At 37.6% G+C, this 18,016-nt stretch overlaps 1 protein-coding gene across 5 annotated transcripts in view; it reads left to right on the top strand.

The window, feature by feature from the left end:
* Positions 1 to 18,016, top strand: part of GRM5 (glutamate metabotropic receptor 5) — a 517,742-nt gene that overhangs the window by 429,422 nt on the left and 70,304 nt on the right. For all 5 annotated transcript variants that reach the window (XM_068555171.1, XM_068555174.1, XM_068555176.1 and 2 more), the window contains exons 5-6: positions 5,117 to 5,285; positions 10,028 to 10,154. In XM_068555171.1, coding sequence (XP_068411272.1) covers positions 5,117 to 5,285; positions 10,028 to 10,154 — 296 coding nt within the window. The remainder of the gene's footprint in view (positions 1 to 5,116; positions 5,286 to 10,027; positions 10,155 to 18,016) is intronic.

Below are 18,016 nucleotides of genomic sequence, written 5' to 3' on the forward strand. Positions count from 1 at the left end.
AATGTATCTGTAGGCACTATGTTGTTATTTCTCTGGAGTAGAAGTTGCAGCTCAGCTGGATCAAAGACATTCCAACCTGGGCAATGAACTAGAGGAGACTAGGGTGATTAGGAGTTCCCCTAAAATGCCAGAGTCACAAGAGGAAGATCCTAAACAGAGGAAGCTGGGAGAGGTGACAACTCATTCTGGCACACATACCTATGGATAGTTAGAGTCTAATTTAATCATTGTTTTTAAGCCTCACATAATCAGACTACTATCAGTACACACATCTTTAATGAAACCCTTGGGTCAATTGTGTTACAGAATTCTGAATTTTTTTTTTTTTTTTTTTTTTTTTACTGTAATGAGCTTTTTGTTTTTTAACATCTTTATTGGAGTATAATTGCTTTACAATGGTGTGTTAGTTTCTGCTTTTATAACAAAGTGAATCAGCTATATGCATACATATATATTGATATCCCCTCCCTCTTGCATCTCCCTCCCACCCTCCCTATCCCACCCCTCTAGATAGTCACAAAGCACCAAGCTGATCGCCCTGTGCTATGTGGCTGCTTCCCACTAGCTATTTTACATTTGGTAGTGTATATATGTCCATGCCACTCTCTCACTTCGTCCCAGCTTACCCTTCCCACTCCCCGTGTCCTCAAGTCCATTCTCTACATCTGCATCTTTATTCCTGTCCTGCCCCTAGGTTCTTCAGAACCATTTTTTTTTTTTTAGATTCCATACATATAGTGTTGGCATACGGTATTTGTTTTTCTCTTTCTGACTTTCTTCACTCTGTATGACAGACTCTAGGTCCATCCACCTCACTACAAATAACTCAATTTCATTTCTTTTTATGGCTGAGTAATATTCCATTGTATGTATGTGCCACATCTTCTTTATCCATTCATCTGTCGATGGACACTTAGGTGGCTTCCGTGTCCTGGCTATTGTAAATAGAGCTGCAATTCTGAATTTCTGATTTTACAAAAGTCATATAATGCCTCCTGCATACCGTGGAGCACACTTCTTAAACAACTCATTAATATTTCTACAGTAAAACATATGAATATTCATAGGAAGTGTGATAAATAGAGTATAAATAGTCTCATGACAGTGTGGGTCAAGTTCTGTCACTAGATAAGTTGAGAATGGGTCATGTTTTGCTGCCAAGTGAGTTATGAAAAAACTTATGGTTTTCAGAGCTCTGAGGATTTCAGGAATTATAGATAAGAGATATGGACCTTTACTGTTTGCCATCAAGGGGACAGACCACAGGTTGGCAAGCTATGGTCTACAGGCCAAATCAGGTCTGCTATCTGTTTTGGTAAATAAGGTTTTACTGGAACACAGTCTCTCTCATTTATTTAGAGACTATCTGTAGCTATTTCATGCTACACTAACAGTGTTGAGTAGTTTCAACAGAGGCCTAAAATATTTACTGTCTGTCCATTTATAGCAAAAGTTTTCTGACCCCCGATAGATATACAGAGAGTCCACTGACGACTAAGGTTTAACAAGCCTAGCTGTTGCCTAGGACTGACCATAAATGGGCAGAGGAAACATGGAGAGTCAACATCAGCCTAAGTACAACTGACTATTTAAGGCAAAAATGTTAACATTATATTGTGGGGTTTATAAGTACGAGGATGTAAAACATTTGACAATGTGGCACAAAGGAATGGGGTATAAAATTATACAGGGGCAAGTTTCTTATATTTTACATTAAGTGACACAACATTAAGTAGAATAAGTTAAGAATGCCTATTAAATCCCTTGGGCAGTTAAAATTTTAATACAAGAGAAATAACTAAAAAGCCAAGAGAAGAATACTTTAAAAAAAAATTGGTTAATACAAAATAAGGCAGGAAAAGAGGAAAAGATGGACAAAAACAGATATGACAAGTAGAAAATAAGGCTGGAACACTAGAAATTCGCAGATGCTGACCTGGTTTGCACACAGATTCTTAATATGTGACTCTGTCCACAGAAGGACTTAAAAAAGCACCTTAGCCTCAGAACTGTAGACTGAGAGGACCTTAAGGGTCATATAAATCTAGTACTCTCCATAGTCCCTTCCTCCAAATGATGTTTCAGTTCCCCTGACAACAACCTTGCTTCAGCCCCTTGGGTAAAGAGAACCTCACATCTTATGAGGAAGCCTGCTCTAATTTTCAGAGTTATAACCACTTAGAAAGTTCTTTATTTCTGTTCAACTGAACCCTGCCTTCCTCTAGTTTCTATTCTGTGCTTTTTTTTTTTTTTTTAAACATCTTTACTGGAGTATAATTGCTTTACAATGGTGTGTTAGTTTCTGCTTTATAACAAAGTGAATCAGCTATACATATACATATATCCCCATATCTCCTCCCTCTTGAGTCTCCCTCCCACCCTCCTATCCCACCCCTCTAGGTGGTCACCTAAATAGACATTTCTCCAAAGAAGATATATAGATAGCCAACAAACACATGAAAGAATGCTCAACATCACTAATCATTATTTTGTGCTTTTAACTGAACTTTTTTCTCTTTGGTTGCAATACATTTTATCTGGTTTTTTGGTTTTTTTTTTTTTGAACACTTTAGGAAATTCATTCGAACAAATTTTCAGTATATTTCAACTCTAAACTGTGGCCAGTTAAGGAAGAGACAGACGTGGGGAGGCAGAGAGAAAGGGGAAAGAAGAAAGAGGTATGAAAGAAGACATTACACAAACCCACACTCAGTGATGAGAGAAAAGGTTCAGGAGCAGAGATGGAGAAACCAAGGGGCCCAGTGAGAGAGGGCGAGAGAGCAAGAGTGAGAATGAGCGAGAATTAAACAATGGGTTACAATGGCAGAAAGCCATTATGTACTTTAATTCTTATCTAAAATTTAAGTAAGAGTATTTTTCAAACACTCATTCTCACTTTTGATGGAGAATAAAATCTATAGCCTATCTCTGAAAACTAAAAGAATTCATATTAATTGACAAGAGAAGGGAGGAGGGGTCTTCTTTTACAGAGAATTATTCTGAGCTATTTCTTTTTTTCATGTACTGCTACCAAAGATTTTTACAATCATGTTGCGTTTTCACAGCTATAACCACTAGTGATAATATCTCTGTGGTTGTCTGGTAAGTAAGAAATAATTACCATAAATCTAAGGGCTAATTCCAAAGGGAGGATTCAGTATCTGTAATAAATTTAAAGTAGGTTGATTGGTTTGAACCAAAATTAAGGTTTAACTTTTCTCAAAATCACTTCCCTGTCAAATATGACATTTTCCATTCTATAGAGTTATCATGTTTATTTTTCAAAAATTGGATCCCTTGACTTTTTACCATTTCTCCAATATAAAACAGATTTCTACAACAGTTAAGCAATGGAAGTTGATCTTTTAGCTCTATTGAGTTTATTTGGAGTAGTCTAACGGAAAAGAACCAACAGCAGACTTGAAGTATTAAGAGTGAGTATAGACTTGCATTCTCTCCAATCTGGTATCACTCATTACCTCACCAAGCTTCAGGTCCATTATCTGTACAATTGACAGTTTGGACTAGACCTCGTCAAAGTTAACAACTGGTAGAAATGGGTTGATGGCTCATTTGGGGGTGAGCAATGAAACTCTCTTCATATCTCTTCAAATCAGTAGCAGCAAAGAAAAAAAATCTTCCTGACACTAACATTTCTTCCTTTCTCCCAGCCTAGAACGTTCAAAGGTCATTTGCTCACAGGCAGTCAGTCACCTTTTGAAGCCTTAGAGGCCCATGTAGCCAATTTGAAGTAGCCAATGCCATAATGTATGAGTTCTTTTTACCTCAGTGCTCTGTGTTCTAATATCTCAACTCACTGCATGCTTAGTAGCCACTGCATAACTGTGACAGAGTGGAAATGTGTTAAGACTCAGCTCTGTATCCTACAGATTGGTACTTTTAGAAGTGGAATTTAGACAGTTACTCAAAATTGCTACTGACTGCAAATAAAACACTGTAGGATAACACTGAACAGCTAACCAAACTTAAGAATAAGTTAACATTCTGAAAAAAACACTACAGTAAAAAATGTGATTGGGAGTGAAAACAGAATAGTATCATTTTCAATGTAGGTCCAAACAGATTGATGTCAGCTTTGTTCTTAGCATTTCTGTACTGAGCATTGGTAATCTGGTCACTTGAACCCAAAAGCTAGAAAGTTTTCCATACATATCAATTTTCAGATAGCTCAACATGCTGAGCATGGAGGTTGAAGGAAGAAGCATTTAGAAGAGCCCGTCTACCAATCCTACAAGTCCTGGAAAATAAAAGCACAGGGTACTATGTGAAGACACTGTATACCTAAGACATACCTAGAGATATGTCTACAGGAACTGACAGTGGTGGTATTGCTCATCCAGTGACCTCAGATTGGAAAATTATTTCAGAAATTCTTCTCTGGAAATTGTGTGTGTGTGTGTGTGTGTGTGTGTAAAATCCTATAAATAATCACATTAACTTTCCCTCTTTACATCTCTATCCCCATATAAACGCTGAGAATTCACGAGGTTCTAGTATCTTCCAGCATTTTTACATTGCATGAGGTGCTTTAGAAGCTATCGATTTTCAGAATTATTTTAAACATCATTCCTGAAAGTATCTTTATACAGTGAGTTTAGCCATTGATAAAGGGTAAAATGAGAAAAGCAAAATCAGGTCGTATCCAGATTACCTCCTCATTCCCTAAAGCTGAAGACAAGATTAAAGATTTACCAAAATTCTCCCTTGGTTATTAGCAAAGGAAAATTTACCATTTTATTTGAGTGGAGATGAAAACCTTGCTATCTTTTTAAGAAGCCTAAAAGTAGTACTTGTTTAAACTTCTTGAAGTTATTCCAAAACTGTCTCTCATCATGCTGAGGTCAAGTCACCTTCTCACATGGGATTATTTTCTATTTCAGGTATAAGCTTGAAAGTTTAAAAAAAAAAAAAAAAAGGTCTCTGAAGAGAAAGTGAAACAGACAGGCTTTTTGTTATTCTAAAGTGTACTGTCATGGAAAATTCCAGTGTCACCAATATGACAATAGGTACATTTTGGAGGACAGAAATCTATTGCTTCTTCATAGCTGAATATTTACATTTTTAGCTGAATAATTATTATATTCTTGTTCCTAAGGTATGAAATAATGAATTTCAAGGAAATGGGAAAAGATTATTTTGATTATATCAATGTTGGAAGCTGGGACAATGGAGAATTAAAAATGGATGATGATGAAGTATGGTCCAAGAAAAGCCACATCATCAGATCTGTGTGCAGTGAACCATGTGAGAAAGGCCAGATAAAGGTAAAGTGGAGTCTGTGTTTCTTTAATTTTTGTTGTAAATTCAAAAGTATTCACTAGCATTGACTGTTTTTAACAAGTTTAGATATTTGTTTTGCCTTTTCCACTGTAAGCTTCTAATTTTTAGAAGAAATTTTTTTTTAAATCTTTTCTCATTAATTCCTTATGATATCTAGTAAAACCCACAATAGCCTTAGTAGTTGGACTGGCTGCACCAGTTGATGAGTCAAGCCCACACCCTTTCTACTCATGTAAGCCTTTAAAGACATGCTTCCTGGGAATAAATAGTTCACAGCTGGAAACCACATCAATTTCTAATTAACTTAAATATTTACCAAACTCCCACTAATGTAATAGTTTACATTAATGGCACAAAAATAAGTCAGACACATTTACTCTTAGAAGATTTATAGCATGGATGAGAAAAAATATCATGGGCACAGATAAGTAATGTCATGTGAAATGTGATGACTTCATTAAGAAAGAAAAAAAAGGGAGCTAAATAAGTTCATACAAAAGAAAGGGACAGGGACTTCCCTGGTGGTGCAGTGGTTAATAAGACTCCACACTCTCAATGCAGGGGCCCCGAGTTTGATCCCTAGTCAGGGAACTAGATCCCACATGCATGCCACAACTAAGAGTTTGCATGCCACATCTAAGGAACCTGCATGCCACAACTAAGGAGCCTGCCTGCCACAACTAAGACCCAGCACAACCAAATAAATAAATATATATTTTAAGAAATGAGTTAATATATGTCAAATAGTACAGTGTTGTGTACATGGTGCAGTAAAGGTGCAATAAAATTTTTTTTAAAAAAGGGACAGATTTCTTCCGAATAAAATGTCAGACACTGAACCAGGAAAAATGGATATGACTTCAGAGACATGTAGGGAAATGATCGTTTATGTAGAGGGAATAATAACAGGAAAGGTACAGAAGTAGTCAGATTGTTCTGGAATAACAGTGAATAATCTAGGGGGCTTTGCTCTAAATGGTTATTGTAAAAGAGAAAGTTGCAATGATAGATTGAAGCCACATTTGCGGAGAGTTTTGGATGCCATACTAAACAGGCTGAACTTAATTTTTTTTTAACCAGGAGTCTGAGAATAATTTTGACCAAGATGCTGACATATAATAGGTGAAGATGCATGGGTAGAGTTACAAAACATAAATAAAGAAAGAAGAGACAAGTTAGAAGGACACTGTGATAGTGGTGACAAGGTCCCTGAATTATGGAAGAAACAGTGAGAATGGAAAGGGGGTAGGGGAGGTATTTGAAAGAAACATTACAGAGGTAGCCTCAATCAGCCCTGGCTATCAACCACAAAGCCTAAAATATTTACTATCTGGTCCTCTGCAGAAAAATGTTGCCGACTCTTAATATTCAGTGACGGTCTACATCTTGGCCAGTCATCTTGCAGTTAAACACTTCATGTGAAATTCTTTTTAGACTCACTTAGAATATCAATTGTTCATAATTTCCAGTTCTTCCCAGAGAAAGATTCGTCTGTGTAAATTACTACATGGAAGTTGTCTCTGTTTTGACCCTTCACAGCAATATAGTTTGAGCCTGTAACTTCAAAATATTGAATATCTGTTTCAAGAGATTTCTTTATATATACTTTGCTACCCCCTTCTCCTGGGAATAACTTACCCAGTGGAAGAATCTGACTCCCTATTATCATATTTTCAATACTAGTTAATTTGTTAAAATGGTTATAGAGTCTTTTTTTAATCCCAAATTCTGTTCTCCTAACCAGATCTCATTTTCACTCCATTAAATATACAATTGACTACATTTTCTTGATATGGTTTAATTAGGTCACTGAACAACTTCACTAATGATATCAACACATCACAGAATTGTTCAGATTTGTTAACTCAGTGCCCACGAACAGACACTTAGTCTAGCAAAGGTTCAAATATATAACATACTGTTATTCATAAAGAAAGCATCACTACTTCCAGGGTGCTTTTTTACACTTTTAAAAAAATTTATTTATTTATTTATTTATTTATTTATTTATTTTTGGCTGCGTTGGGTCTTCGTTGCTGCGCACAGGCTTTCTCTGGCTGCAGCGAACATGGGCTACTCTTTGTTGCGGTGCGCAGGCTTCATATCGCGGTGGCTTCTCTTGTTGCAGAGCACGGGTTCTAGGCGTGTGGGCTTCAGTAGTTGTGGCTCGTGGGCTCTAGAGTACAGGCTCAGTAGTTGTGGCGCACGGGCTTACCTGCTCCACGGCATGTGGGATCTTCCCGGACCAGGGCTCGAACCCGTGTCCCCTGCATTGGCAGGCGGATTCTTAACCACTGTGCCACCAGTGGAAAAAAATGGAAATTAATCTGAAAGAGAATTGTCACCACCTCCTGTATTCAAAATGAGCGTGAGGGGCTTCCCTGGTGGCGCAGTGGTTGAGAATCTGCCTGCCAATGCAGGGGACATGGGTTCGAGCCCCGGTCTGGGAAGACCCCACATGCCGTGGAGCAACTGGGCCTGTGAGCCACAACTACTGAGCCTGCGCATCTGGAGCCTGTGCTCCGCAACAAGAGAGGCCGCGACAGTGAGAGGCCCGCACACCGCGATAAGCAGTGGCCCCCGCTCGCCGCAACTAGAGGAAGCCCTCACACAGAAACGAAGACCCAACACAGCCAAAAATAAATAAATAAATAAATAAATTTATTTTTTAAAAAGTCTGATAAAAATGAGTGTGAAACAGAACATAAATAACAAATGAAAAAAAGTAAAACAAATCAGTTCTGAATGATCAGAAGAAGACAGTAAGTTGTCACTATTTATTCAAAAAAAGATTGTAATATTGGAATTAATCTTGGAAAAGGGCATGAACTTATTCTGGTAAAAAAACTGAAATTTACAAAGCAATGCAAATTGAATCACAGAAAGTTAGCACATTTCTAAGAGGAAAAACGCAACTACTTTTGTTTGCCAGGCTACTAAGAAAGAATCCTTCAGCATTTGAAATGTGCCTCCTTGCATTACAAAATCTAGTAACTGTCCAGTGATAGTTTTATCAAGTGTGGTTGAAGTCACCCTGAAAATGAAATTCATGTCTCTATATGGGTACTTATATGTATATTACTAATAAAACAGTTAATATTTTTAAAGTGTTCTACAGTTTCCAAATCATTGTGATATTCTATCTAATCCTCAGGAAACTCTATAAAGGCAGGTGTTATTTTAAAAGCATTAGTCTCGGTTGTATGAAACAGGATCAGCTGCGAGACTGCTCAAGGCTGCACGTTATTTAGTGGCTATAAGTAAGACTAGAACCTTGGTGCCTCTTGATTCTCAAGCCAGTATTCTTTCCTCCACATCTTTCAAAATATCACGAACTCTATCTTTATACAGACCAATAAGGCTCAATATTTATAAGCATGGCCACGAAGTCCAACAGGCATTATTTGATCCCTCATTTACCCACGTGTTGTGTGAACTCACTACGTGCCTTAGTTTTCATCCCTAAAAAAATGAATAAAATAAAACCAACCACCTTATACAGAGCTGTTCCAATGTTTCAATGAGATGACACGACATGGCATGCACTAAATCACCAGCAAACAGTCAACATTATTATGAAGAATGCTTTCAATAGATTAAGCAGGTCTAATTAGCAATTTTACCTAATTGATCTAGTTATTTTAGGGAAAGGATGTTTCAGGCCCTTCTGTCATCATTTCCTACTTGTATTGTTGCGATGTCAAGAGTCAGCACAAGGGACAGTGCACAACAGAAGAAAGGGGTGCCAGCCTACAACTGTATTTGGCTATAGATATCTAGGCATTATTATCAAAGGTCATTAATAGAGTCAGCATCTAAGACAAGGATAAGAAGTGTAACTACTCCTGCGTCTGGTTATTAATCAGAGTTTTAATTATTTATAGGAATGTTTAATGAATGCTATCTCTATTCCACAGAGGCTACTCATGCACCAGTGGTGGAAAAAAAATAAAAGACATCCATGTCTAAAGGATAATATCTAGGACTCTTTCAACTGTTAAATTATTTCAATTACTTTCCATTGCCTTAAAAAAATTAAACACATGAAGAGGTATATAATAGTCTCAGTGACCTTAACCATCTTCATCCCAAGCAAATCAGAACTACTAGTATAGGAAGGAATGGGCTGAATTATTGAACCAGATTTTTAGTAGAAACAGTCCAAGAGGTGGTCTCCAGAAAAAACTTCATCTTCTGCTTCTTAATTCAAAATAAATTCCTAATTATTTTTTATCAATATGGATAGATTTTTGAACTTTAGCAGGTATACAATGTGGGTTTTTTGGCTAACAATTATTCAACTAGTGGAGGGAAGCCAAGGTAAATCCAGAGAGCAAAAGTTCTTAATTTGAAGCAAAGAAAGGCACAAACTCTGAGAAAAATTCAGTTACATACACACATACAGAAATGTATATATATTTACATGTGAGCACAAACACGGACGCTTAATACAGGTATCTAAAGCTAATTACCAAAGATTTGCACTTAATTTCATTCTTGACCCTGTCACCAACAAATTTTATGATGTTGGACTGGTTGCTTAAACTCAGCCTGTTTCTTTAATTATAAAATGACAATGTTAATACTTACACTGCCTCTCCGAAAACATTTGAAATAACTTATGTGAAAGCCCCCTTCTGCTTTGTAAAGCAGTACATCTGAATAAAGGATTGCTGGATTTTTATCTATGTGAAAAAATAATCAAAATTTTAAATATTTGCCTTAGGTGATCCGGAAGGGAGAAGTCAGCTGCTGTTGGACCTGCACACCTTGTAAAGAGAACGAGTATGTCTTTGATGAGTACACCTGCAAGGCATGCCAGCTGGGGTCCTGGCCCACTGATGACCTTACAGGTACATGTATCACAATGTCAGCACAGGTACATCCCCCAAAATCAACTCAAAAAGGACACAGACATGGGAGGAGGGGGGTTACATCTCCAAGCATTTCTCATCTTGGTGGAATTGTTTATGCAACAAAGAATTCCCTTAGGAACAGACGCCTTCCCAACACCTGGGCTAATCATGAAAATCTTTAGATCGCGCGGAAAAATCGGCCTATATTCCTGCCCTCACCCCCAGACTAGATCAGAATCCTTAGGTTTTTCTACTGGGCATTTTCAGTCCATCTTCAGGATATTCCCAGAAGTTCCTAAGCAGGGCCCCAGTTAACTGTGATTTGAGGTGTAGAGAGAGAAGTATTAGCCGGAAGAGACTAAAATATGCCATGACATAGCCAAGAACAAAAAGGTAGCACAGAATTAGGTAGAATTTGGTCTAAAACTCTTTGTTTCTCTTATTGCTTTTCCTTAATCTAAACCACAAACTTCCAACTAATGAGTTTTCAAATAATGTCAACACAGGGTAAGGCTCATCTCTGCTTGGTTTGGGGGGAGTTTGGGGAGGGGGGTTACTTTTTTGTTTGTTTCTGTGATGTTTTGGTTTAGGAGTTTTTTCCTCCAAAAATGTAAAGGAATTATTGTCATTGTGTTCTCAATATGATATTTCATAGCTATTTCTAATCTTTACATTATGAAAACAGGATACCTTCCATCTTTCCTTCCAATTCCTTCAATAAACATTTAGCAAATGCATATTAGATGCCTATTTGCCTACCACTGATATAAAGACGTAAAAATGAAGCTATGCCCTCTATCGTCAAGAAGTTAATGAGGGAGGTAAACAGTGAAAATGTGATTACAATAAAGGACACAGGTTTGCGGACACGGAGTATGAGGAGGGGACCTGTGAAACTAAGTTTTCCAGGGAATTAAGAGAAAAAGACGTTCCAGGCAGAGGGCCCACCACGTGGTATGTCAGGTCACCTAGTGGTTTTACAGTTAAGGTGGATTAAGCACAAACTCCTAGAGGCTAGAGAATTATAACGTCATCAGTGTTAGACTCGACCCCTCATAGCACAAGGGATTATCCATGGTAGTTGTATTAGCTTATTCCAAAAACCTGGTTCTAAAACTCCTGTGATTCTGGGCCTTTTGAGGCCAGCTCACATTAAGACTTGTTTTCAGTGACTGGTATTTATGCAGAAGACATTCCTTTTCTTAAAACAAAAAATTTAAAAATTCTGATTTAATAAAACACCCAAGTACCTTGTGTCCTATTTTCACCGTTAGATGATAAGCTTTCTGATACTCATACATCCTGCTATCCCCAGAGCCAAGTCAGTGCTGAACACAGAGTCTTTAATAAATTTAGTTTACAGGTAAACTAAAGCACACACACGCACACACGCACGCACACACACATACAGTAAAAATGTAAGAAAGAAAAAAATATGATTGGTTCTCTTGTGAGGGACATGAAAAGCAGTCTTGGTGATCCTTTCCTTTATACTATTTGTTTACTTTTTTCTAATTTCTAATTTCAATATGGATTATCATTAAACTGAAAAACTATTTCATAGATTCAACTATCCACGTGGCTAAGCACCTTGAACGTGAATATGCAGATGTAATTTTTTGTCCTATGTTTTGTAAAACTATCACAATGAACATGGTCTGCTTTTTCATTCATTCAACAGAAAAGTATTTTATTATTACTATTTGCACTATAATAATAGGTGCTGGAGAAACTGGGGTTAAAAATAGACATGGTTCTTATATCACTTACCATCTTGTTGGGAGAGAGACATTTCTTTCTCTCTCTCTCTCTCTCTCTCTCTCTCTCACACACACACACACACACACACTCTCAGACACATACAGACAGGCATGGACAAATTGTGTTAAGTAGTATGAAGTAAAAGAACAAGAGTAAAAAAAAAAAAAGAAAATATTAGGGGAGACATAATTTAAATTTGTGGTCATAAAAGATCTCTGAAGAAGTGAAGATTAGCTGAGACCTAAATGATAATACAGAAATAGCTATCAAAACATGATGAGAAGGGCATTTCTTGCTGAGGCAAAAGCATATGTGAAAGTCTGTTTATGGGTAAGCCAATGGAAAAACGATGTCAGAAGAGATCAGAAAGGTAGCAGGGGCTAGATCATATACTGTATAGCCTTGTAGAACAGGTTCAGGATTTGAGTGTTTAATACCAAGTACAATGAGAAACCTTTGCAGGGACTGCAGTAGAAGAAGAAAACATGACTGGATGTATAATTTTAAAACATTACTCTGGTTGCTGTGAGGGAGAATAATTTGGATAGGGATGGAAAGTGGAACCACGGAGATAGGCAGGATGGTTACTGCAGGTTGCCACTGCAGGCACCAAGAGCTCTTGGTGTCTTGGGCTAAACAGTGCATTGGAAGATTTCAGATATACTTTGGAGTAGAACCAACAGGACATACAGATGAATTGGTTGCAACAGATATTAAGTAAGGCTACCAAATTTTCTGCCTTGAGGAAAATTTGTATTCTTTGATAAGGATCAATAGTTTGGTTTTAGACAAGATCAGCTTGAGATGCCTTTGAGATTTTCAAGTATGAATTAACTTAACAAATTGAGGCCTTAGTTTGTGCCAGAAATGTCATAGAAACTGGAAATGTAAAATTTAGTCTAAGTTTCCAAGAAACTTATAATCTAGTGGGAGAAAAGCATATAAATAAGTAACCACGCGGTAGACCAAGTGCTGTAGGTGAGAAATGAGCAAAGTATTATGGAAAAATGGAGAAGGGCACACCTAACCCTGGAGAAATTAGAGAAGGTTTAGTCTTGAGGCATAATCTTTAAGCTCATCTTTAAAAAAGTGAAGAAGATCCTATTGGGCAAAGTGTGCAGCACTGAGGCTATGAATGGCACCATCATCCTCCTAATTTCTCCAAACAAAAAGAAGTGAGTCATCTGAACTCTTCTCTCTTCTTGGCAACCCGTATCCAGTCACTTAGCAAGTCTGCCTATTTGCATTGCTAAATATTCTTCTCCCTCCTTCCTCTCCATTTATTGGTACAACTCTTCCCTTGACTAAGTTATCATCTCACGTTTGACTATTGCAGTAATTTCCCAGTTTATTTCCCTACTCCCAAATTTATGCCACATGCCTCCAAGTTTGTTTTTCATCTTGCTACTAGATAATGTATCCAAAATACAGATTTGTCCCTTTCATTTCATTGCTCAACACTGACCAGTGTTTTCATATCTCTATGGGATATGTCCAAGTTTTTCAACATGGCATACAAAATTCCCTCTCTCCCTCACCCTCCTATGATCTTTCTAATTTCAATCGCCACCACTTCATAATTCTCATTTTACATTCTAGTATCAAGGGCTGCTTATAACTCTCATCTACACACAATGCTATTCGACTTTTCCACGTCCGTACGGGTGTTACCTTCCTTGCCTGGAATGCACTTACTCCACTTTGATTACTCCTGCTCACCTTCCTTACTCAGCCCAGATGTCACCTTCTCTATGATGCCTTCTTTGTGGTACTTAGACTAGTTAATCCTCTATTCTGTATTTCTTAAGCAAATTCCGCTTCCCTCTTTACATCATTTTCAAACTGGATTTTAATGGTCTATATCCTTATCTGCATCCCCTACTGAATCATTAGTTTCTCAAGGACATAACCATATCTCAATCACCTTTGCATTCCTAGCATCTAACACAATGCCTGACACAGAGTAGGCAGTCAGTAAATGAGTGTCAATCTGCAGTAAATGATGGGGAGTGTTACAAATGAAGATGGAAGTAAGTATTAGGGCCATCCTCTGAAGACAGCCTTGAACTAAGGAGTTTGGACTTTATCCTAGAGACAAGTGTGAGGCCAGTGAAGTTTTTCAAACAGAAGAATGAAATGATTTTCCTCTGGCTACATGCATACATATGAGGGTGTGTGTATATGTGGGAGGGGAAAGAAAGTGGGAGGGGAGAAGGGAGAATAAATACCAAACCTGAAAAGGTCTCCACATTGATATTATGTGAGATTTAACCTTTCATTAAGATCTCCAGCACTTTTCCAAAGAGCCTATAGCTGTTTGCAGCCCATCTCACTGACTCTGATTCAAAGTAACTTGGCACTTGGCACTGCTAGCTAAGCCAGAAGACTGCTCTGATGGCTTCAGCTATTCCAAAGCCTGCCACAGAGATGCGTGGGGCTGGCTTCAGAGGATACTGTTAAGTCTTTCTTCTACCCACCCGGCTTACAGTTACCCCACTTCAGCCTGTAACGTGACAGCTCAGGTCACTTTGGGTCAGTGCCCCCATTGTGATAATGGCAACTAACACATACATGTTTCCTGTGTGCCAGGAACTCTTTGAAGCATCTCACAAATGTTAATTCATTTAATCCCAACACAGCTCTATAAGATTGTTAGCACAGTTAGAAATCTTAGAATTGAATAATTGTTTAGAGAAACAACTAGGAGTGGCAATCAACTGACATTAACGTCTATATTCTATTTAGCCATTTACTTTTATATATTCATAGAAAGATGTCTGAAGTGAACATTACCTTAAGAAAAAATGTTTATGAGTGGTGAGATTGCGGGTTACTTTTTTGCGCACACACGTACACACACACGTATGTGCGTATAATATTGAATTATATTAAGAGCATGTATTTTCATCAATATATCCATGAAAATAAATCTTAAGCTAGCCATATTTTTAATAGTCATCATAAATTGGCAGGAACCAGGAACCGGGAATTAAGAAGAGAAAGAAAGAAAACCAGGCATGAAAACCAGGAAGAAAAGAAAGAAAGAAGATTTTTAAATGGAGGATGAGGGTGGTACCTAACAATATTCCTAATTCAAATTATTTTCATTAAGTACAGCAAGTAGTTATTCTTTCTCTAACAATCTTCAGGTATCCATGTTAGCAGTGAATAGGATAAACAGGACCCCCGCCCTTAAAGTGATTATCATCCTAAATATTGACAAGTAATAATAAGATGCTGAGCGTTAACAGAGAGGACCAGGATGGTGTAGGAGCCTGTATCAGTGGAAGCTACTTAGATGAGGTTTAAAGTTGCCTCTTCAAGGAACTGTATACATGCAAGAATTAAAGTAAAGATGGAAGTCGGCCAGATTCAAATGAAAGAGAGGAGTGTCTTGGACACAGAATACAGAAACTGAGGAGGAACTGGGAGCACGGGGGCATGGGGGGAGGGACTGAGACAGGCAAGCCAAGCAAAGGCCAACTCTTGCAGGGCTTCGTAAGCCATGGTAACTATTTTAAAGTTTATTCTAAGGGAAATTAAAAGCCATTATTTATTCATTCAGCTATCTATCTAGTCATTCACTCAACAAACATATAACTAGCACTTCCTCTGTTCCCGGCAATGTTCTAAGTGCTGAAAATATTTCTCTGACATAAAATTCTCTGCCCTTATAATGTTTACATTCTAGAGAACAGTTTTAAACAGGGCAATTATTATCTCCAGGAATATCCAACAACTGAATAAGAGAGGAAATGCAATCATGATGGACTGCTTTATAAATATTATGCACACAGTCAAAATGCAAAGTGTAAATATTGTTTAAAAACATGAGTAGAAAGGATACTGATTTCAGAATGATGGTTTCATCTGGAGAGAGATGGGAGGGAGTCAGGTAGGATTTACAAGAGAGGTTTCAATTATATCTGCAAGCTGTGTGTATATGCAATTTGAAACGAATATGACAAAATATCAACATTTGTTAAATCTGGATTTTTACGTTTGTTCTGCACTTCCCCGCATATTTAAAATTTTTATAATTTAAAATACTTCATATGATCTGAGCTATTTAAATACTGAATACTAGAATATAAAATTTTTAAATAAAGACTAAATTGGGGACTTTAAAAGAAGGAAGAGAGAAAACCACAGGAAGGAAATTTTGCAAGTCACAATGTGAATCTGTTGGTGGTTTGGACTGTGATGATGTAGTGGGAATAAAGGGCAATGAAGAGATCAGAAATTTAAATCAACAGGAGGAGGGCATTGTTTCGCTGGGAGAAGAACAACTGCAATGTGGTCTGGTTTGAAAGAGGAAGGAGGAAAAAATAGTGGAAGGCAACGATTTGGCTAGGCACTCAGATAATTCCCTACAAGATTCTGCCAAGACAACTTTTTCACTGCACACCGTTCCCCACCAGATACGTGCAAAAACTGTCCTAGAAAGAATCTTTGTTTTCTCTCAAAGAATTTGGGATGGGTTATAAGTAGCAGATCTTTAGCTGCCCAGTCCAAAGCTAAAGCCATGGAAACCCTTTCAGGTGGGTTTGCCAACTCTGGCAACCTTCCAACAAACCCAAGTAAAAGGAAAAAGAAAAAACAACACGGCTTTCAAAAAGTAACTCAGTGGGAAGCTTTATGACAGAAAGTTAGAATGATTTCCTGCTTCTCACGCGCAAAGAAATGTATCTTATTTATTTTAAGTGCAAAGCTGTAAAATGGAAGGAGGGCAGTGCCTATCAACCTTTGAATGTCAATAGGAACATTCTCTAGGAAGTTCCTTTCGTTCCCTAAGTTACCTAATTGCTTGGGAGGTTGGAACCTTTGTATCTTCACTTCAAGGGCAAAAAGAGAACAGAGTCAAACAAAAGGGAGTTGGTGGGAAGCTGCGAGGGAGTGGAGGATGAGCTCCAAGGAGGCAGAACCACTGACAAGTTTTACAACTCCAGCATTTGAGTTACCCTCTTCCTATAAATACTTCCTTCATTTGTGTTCCTCAGTTTGTCCCGCTTTCCTTGGGACTTTTTTTTACCTTTTAATAAATAAGTAAATAAAAACGTGGGGAGAAGCGCTTTTCATCACCAATATTTTTTTAACATCTTTGTTGGAGTATAATTGCTTTACAATGGTGTGTTAGTTTCTGCTGTATAACAAAGTGAATCAGCTATACATATACATATGTCCCCATATCTCTTCCCTCTTGCGTCTCCCTCCCTCCCACCCTCCCCATCCCACCCCTCTAGGTGGTCACAAAGCACCGAGCTGATCTCCCTGTGCTGTGTCATCACCAGTATTTTTAACTATCTTATGCATTATCCTTTTGAATCCTATGAGGTAGACTTTATTATTTTACAGCTGAATTAATTAAGACCCAGGAAGATTCTATAAGTTGCTCAAGGTCACAAAACTAGTGGAAAATCAAACCCAGGCACTGTGATTCCACCATTTTCTGCTACACCACATGCCTTTCTTCACAATCACGTCTTGGAGCCCCATATTTCCAGGAAATTACAGAAAGAGAAGAAGTTCAGCTTTCAAGCTGGTCACATGTTAATTATCTCCAGGTTGCTATGATATTTTTCATTTCAAATGTGTGTAAAATGTGCTGCCCATTTGATTACTACAATTCAATTTGGATGAGGGAAGGGTAAAAAAACCCTTTCCATTTATTATGTGTTTCTGATTCTTTAGGGGAAATTTGTTACGAATTTAGATGAGAAATATGTGTTTTTTATTATTACAATTTTAATGAATAGTTCCCGTTAATATTTTTAAAGGAACAGGTTTTCATAATGGCGACCTCTAATTTCTTGGCTTATCTAGGTTACATAATAATCTGAATAGGAACACATGCTCTACAAGCTGGTTATCCTATCACTCATTCATTCAGCAGAAGATGTTTTTTAATCAAGTTTCTACACTGTTTTCAACACTGTGCTAGGTTCTATTGATAAAGATACAAATGGAAGGTGTCTGACCTTCCATTTCCATGCCATCAAATGTCCACAGTAGGAGAAGGCTGACTTACATAATTGCATTAAAAGTATAACATATGATACATACGATAACTGAATTGTGCATTGGTGGCATGCAAGATA

The sequence above is a fragment of the Eschrichtius robustus genome, chromosome 11, assembly GCF_028021215.1.
Source record: "Eschrichtius robustus isolate mEscRob2 chromosome 11, mEscRob2.pri, whole genome shotgun sequence".
Lineage (NCBI taxonomy): Eukaryota > Metazoa > Chordata > Mammalia > Artiodactyla > Eschrichtiidae > Eschrichtius > Eschrichtius robustus.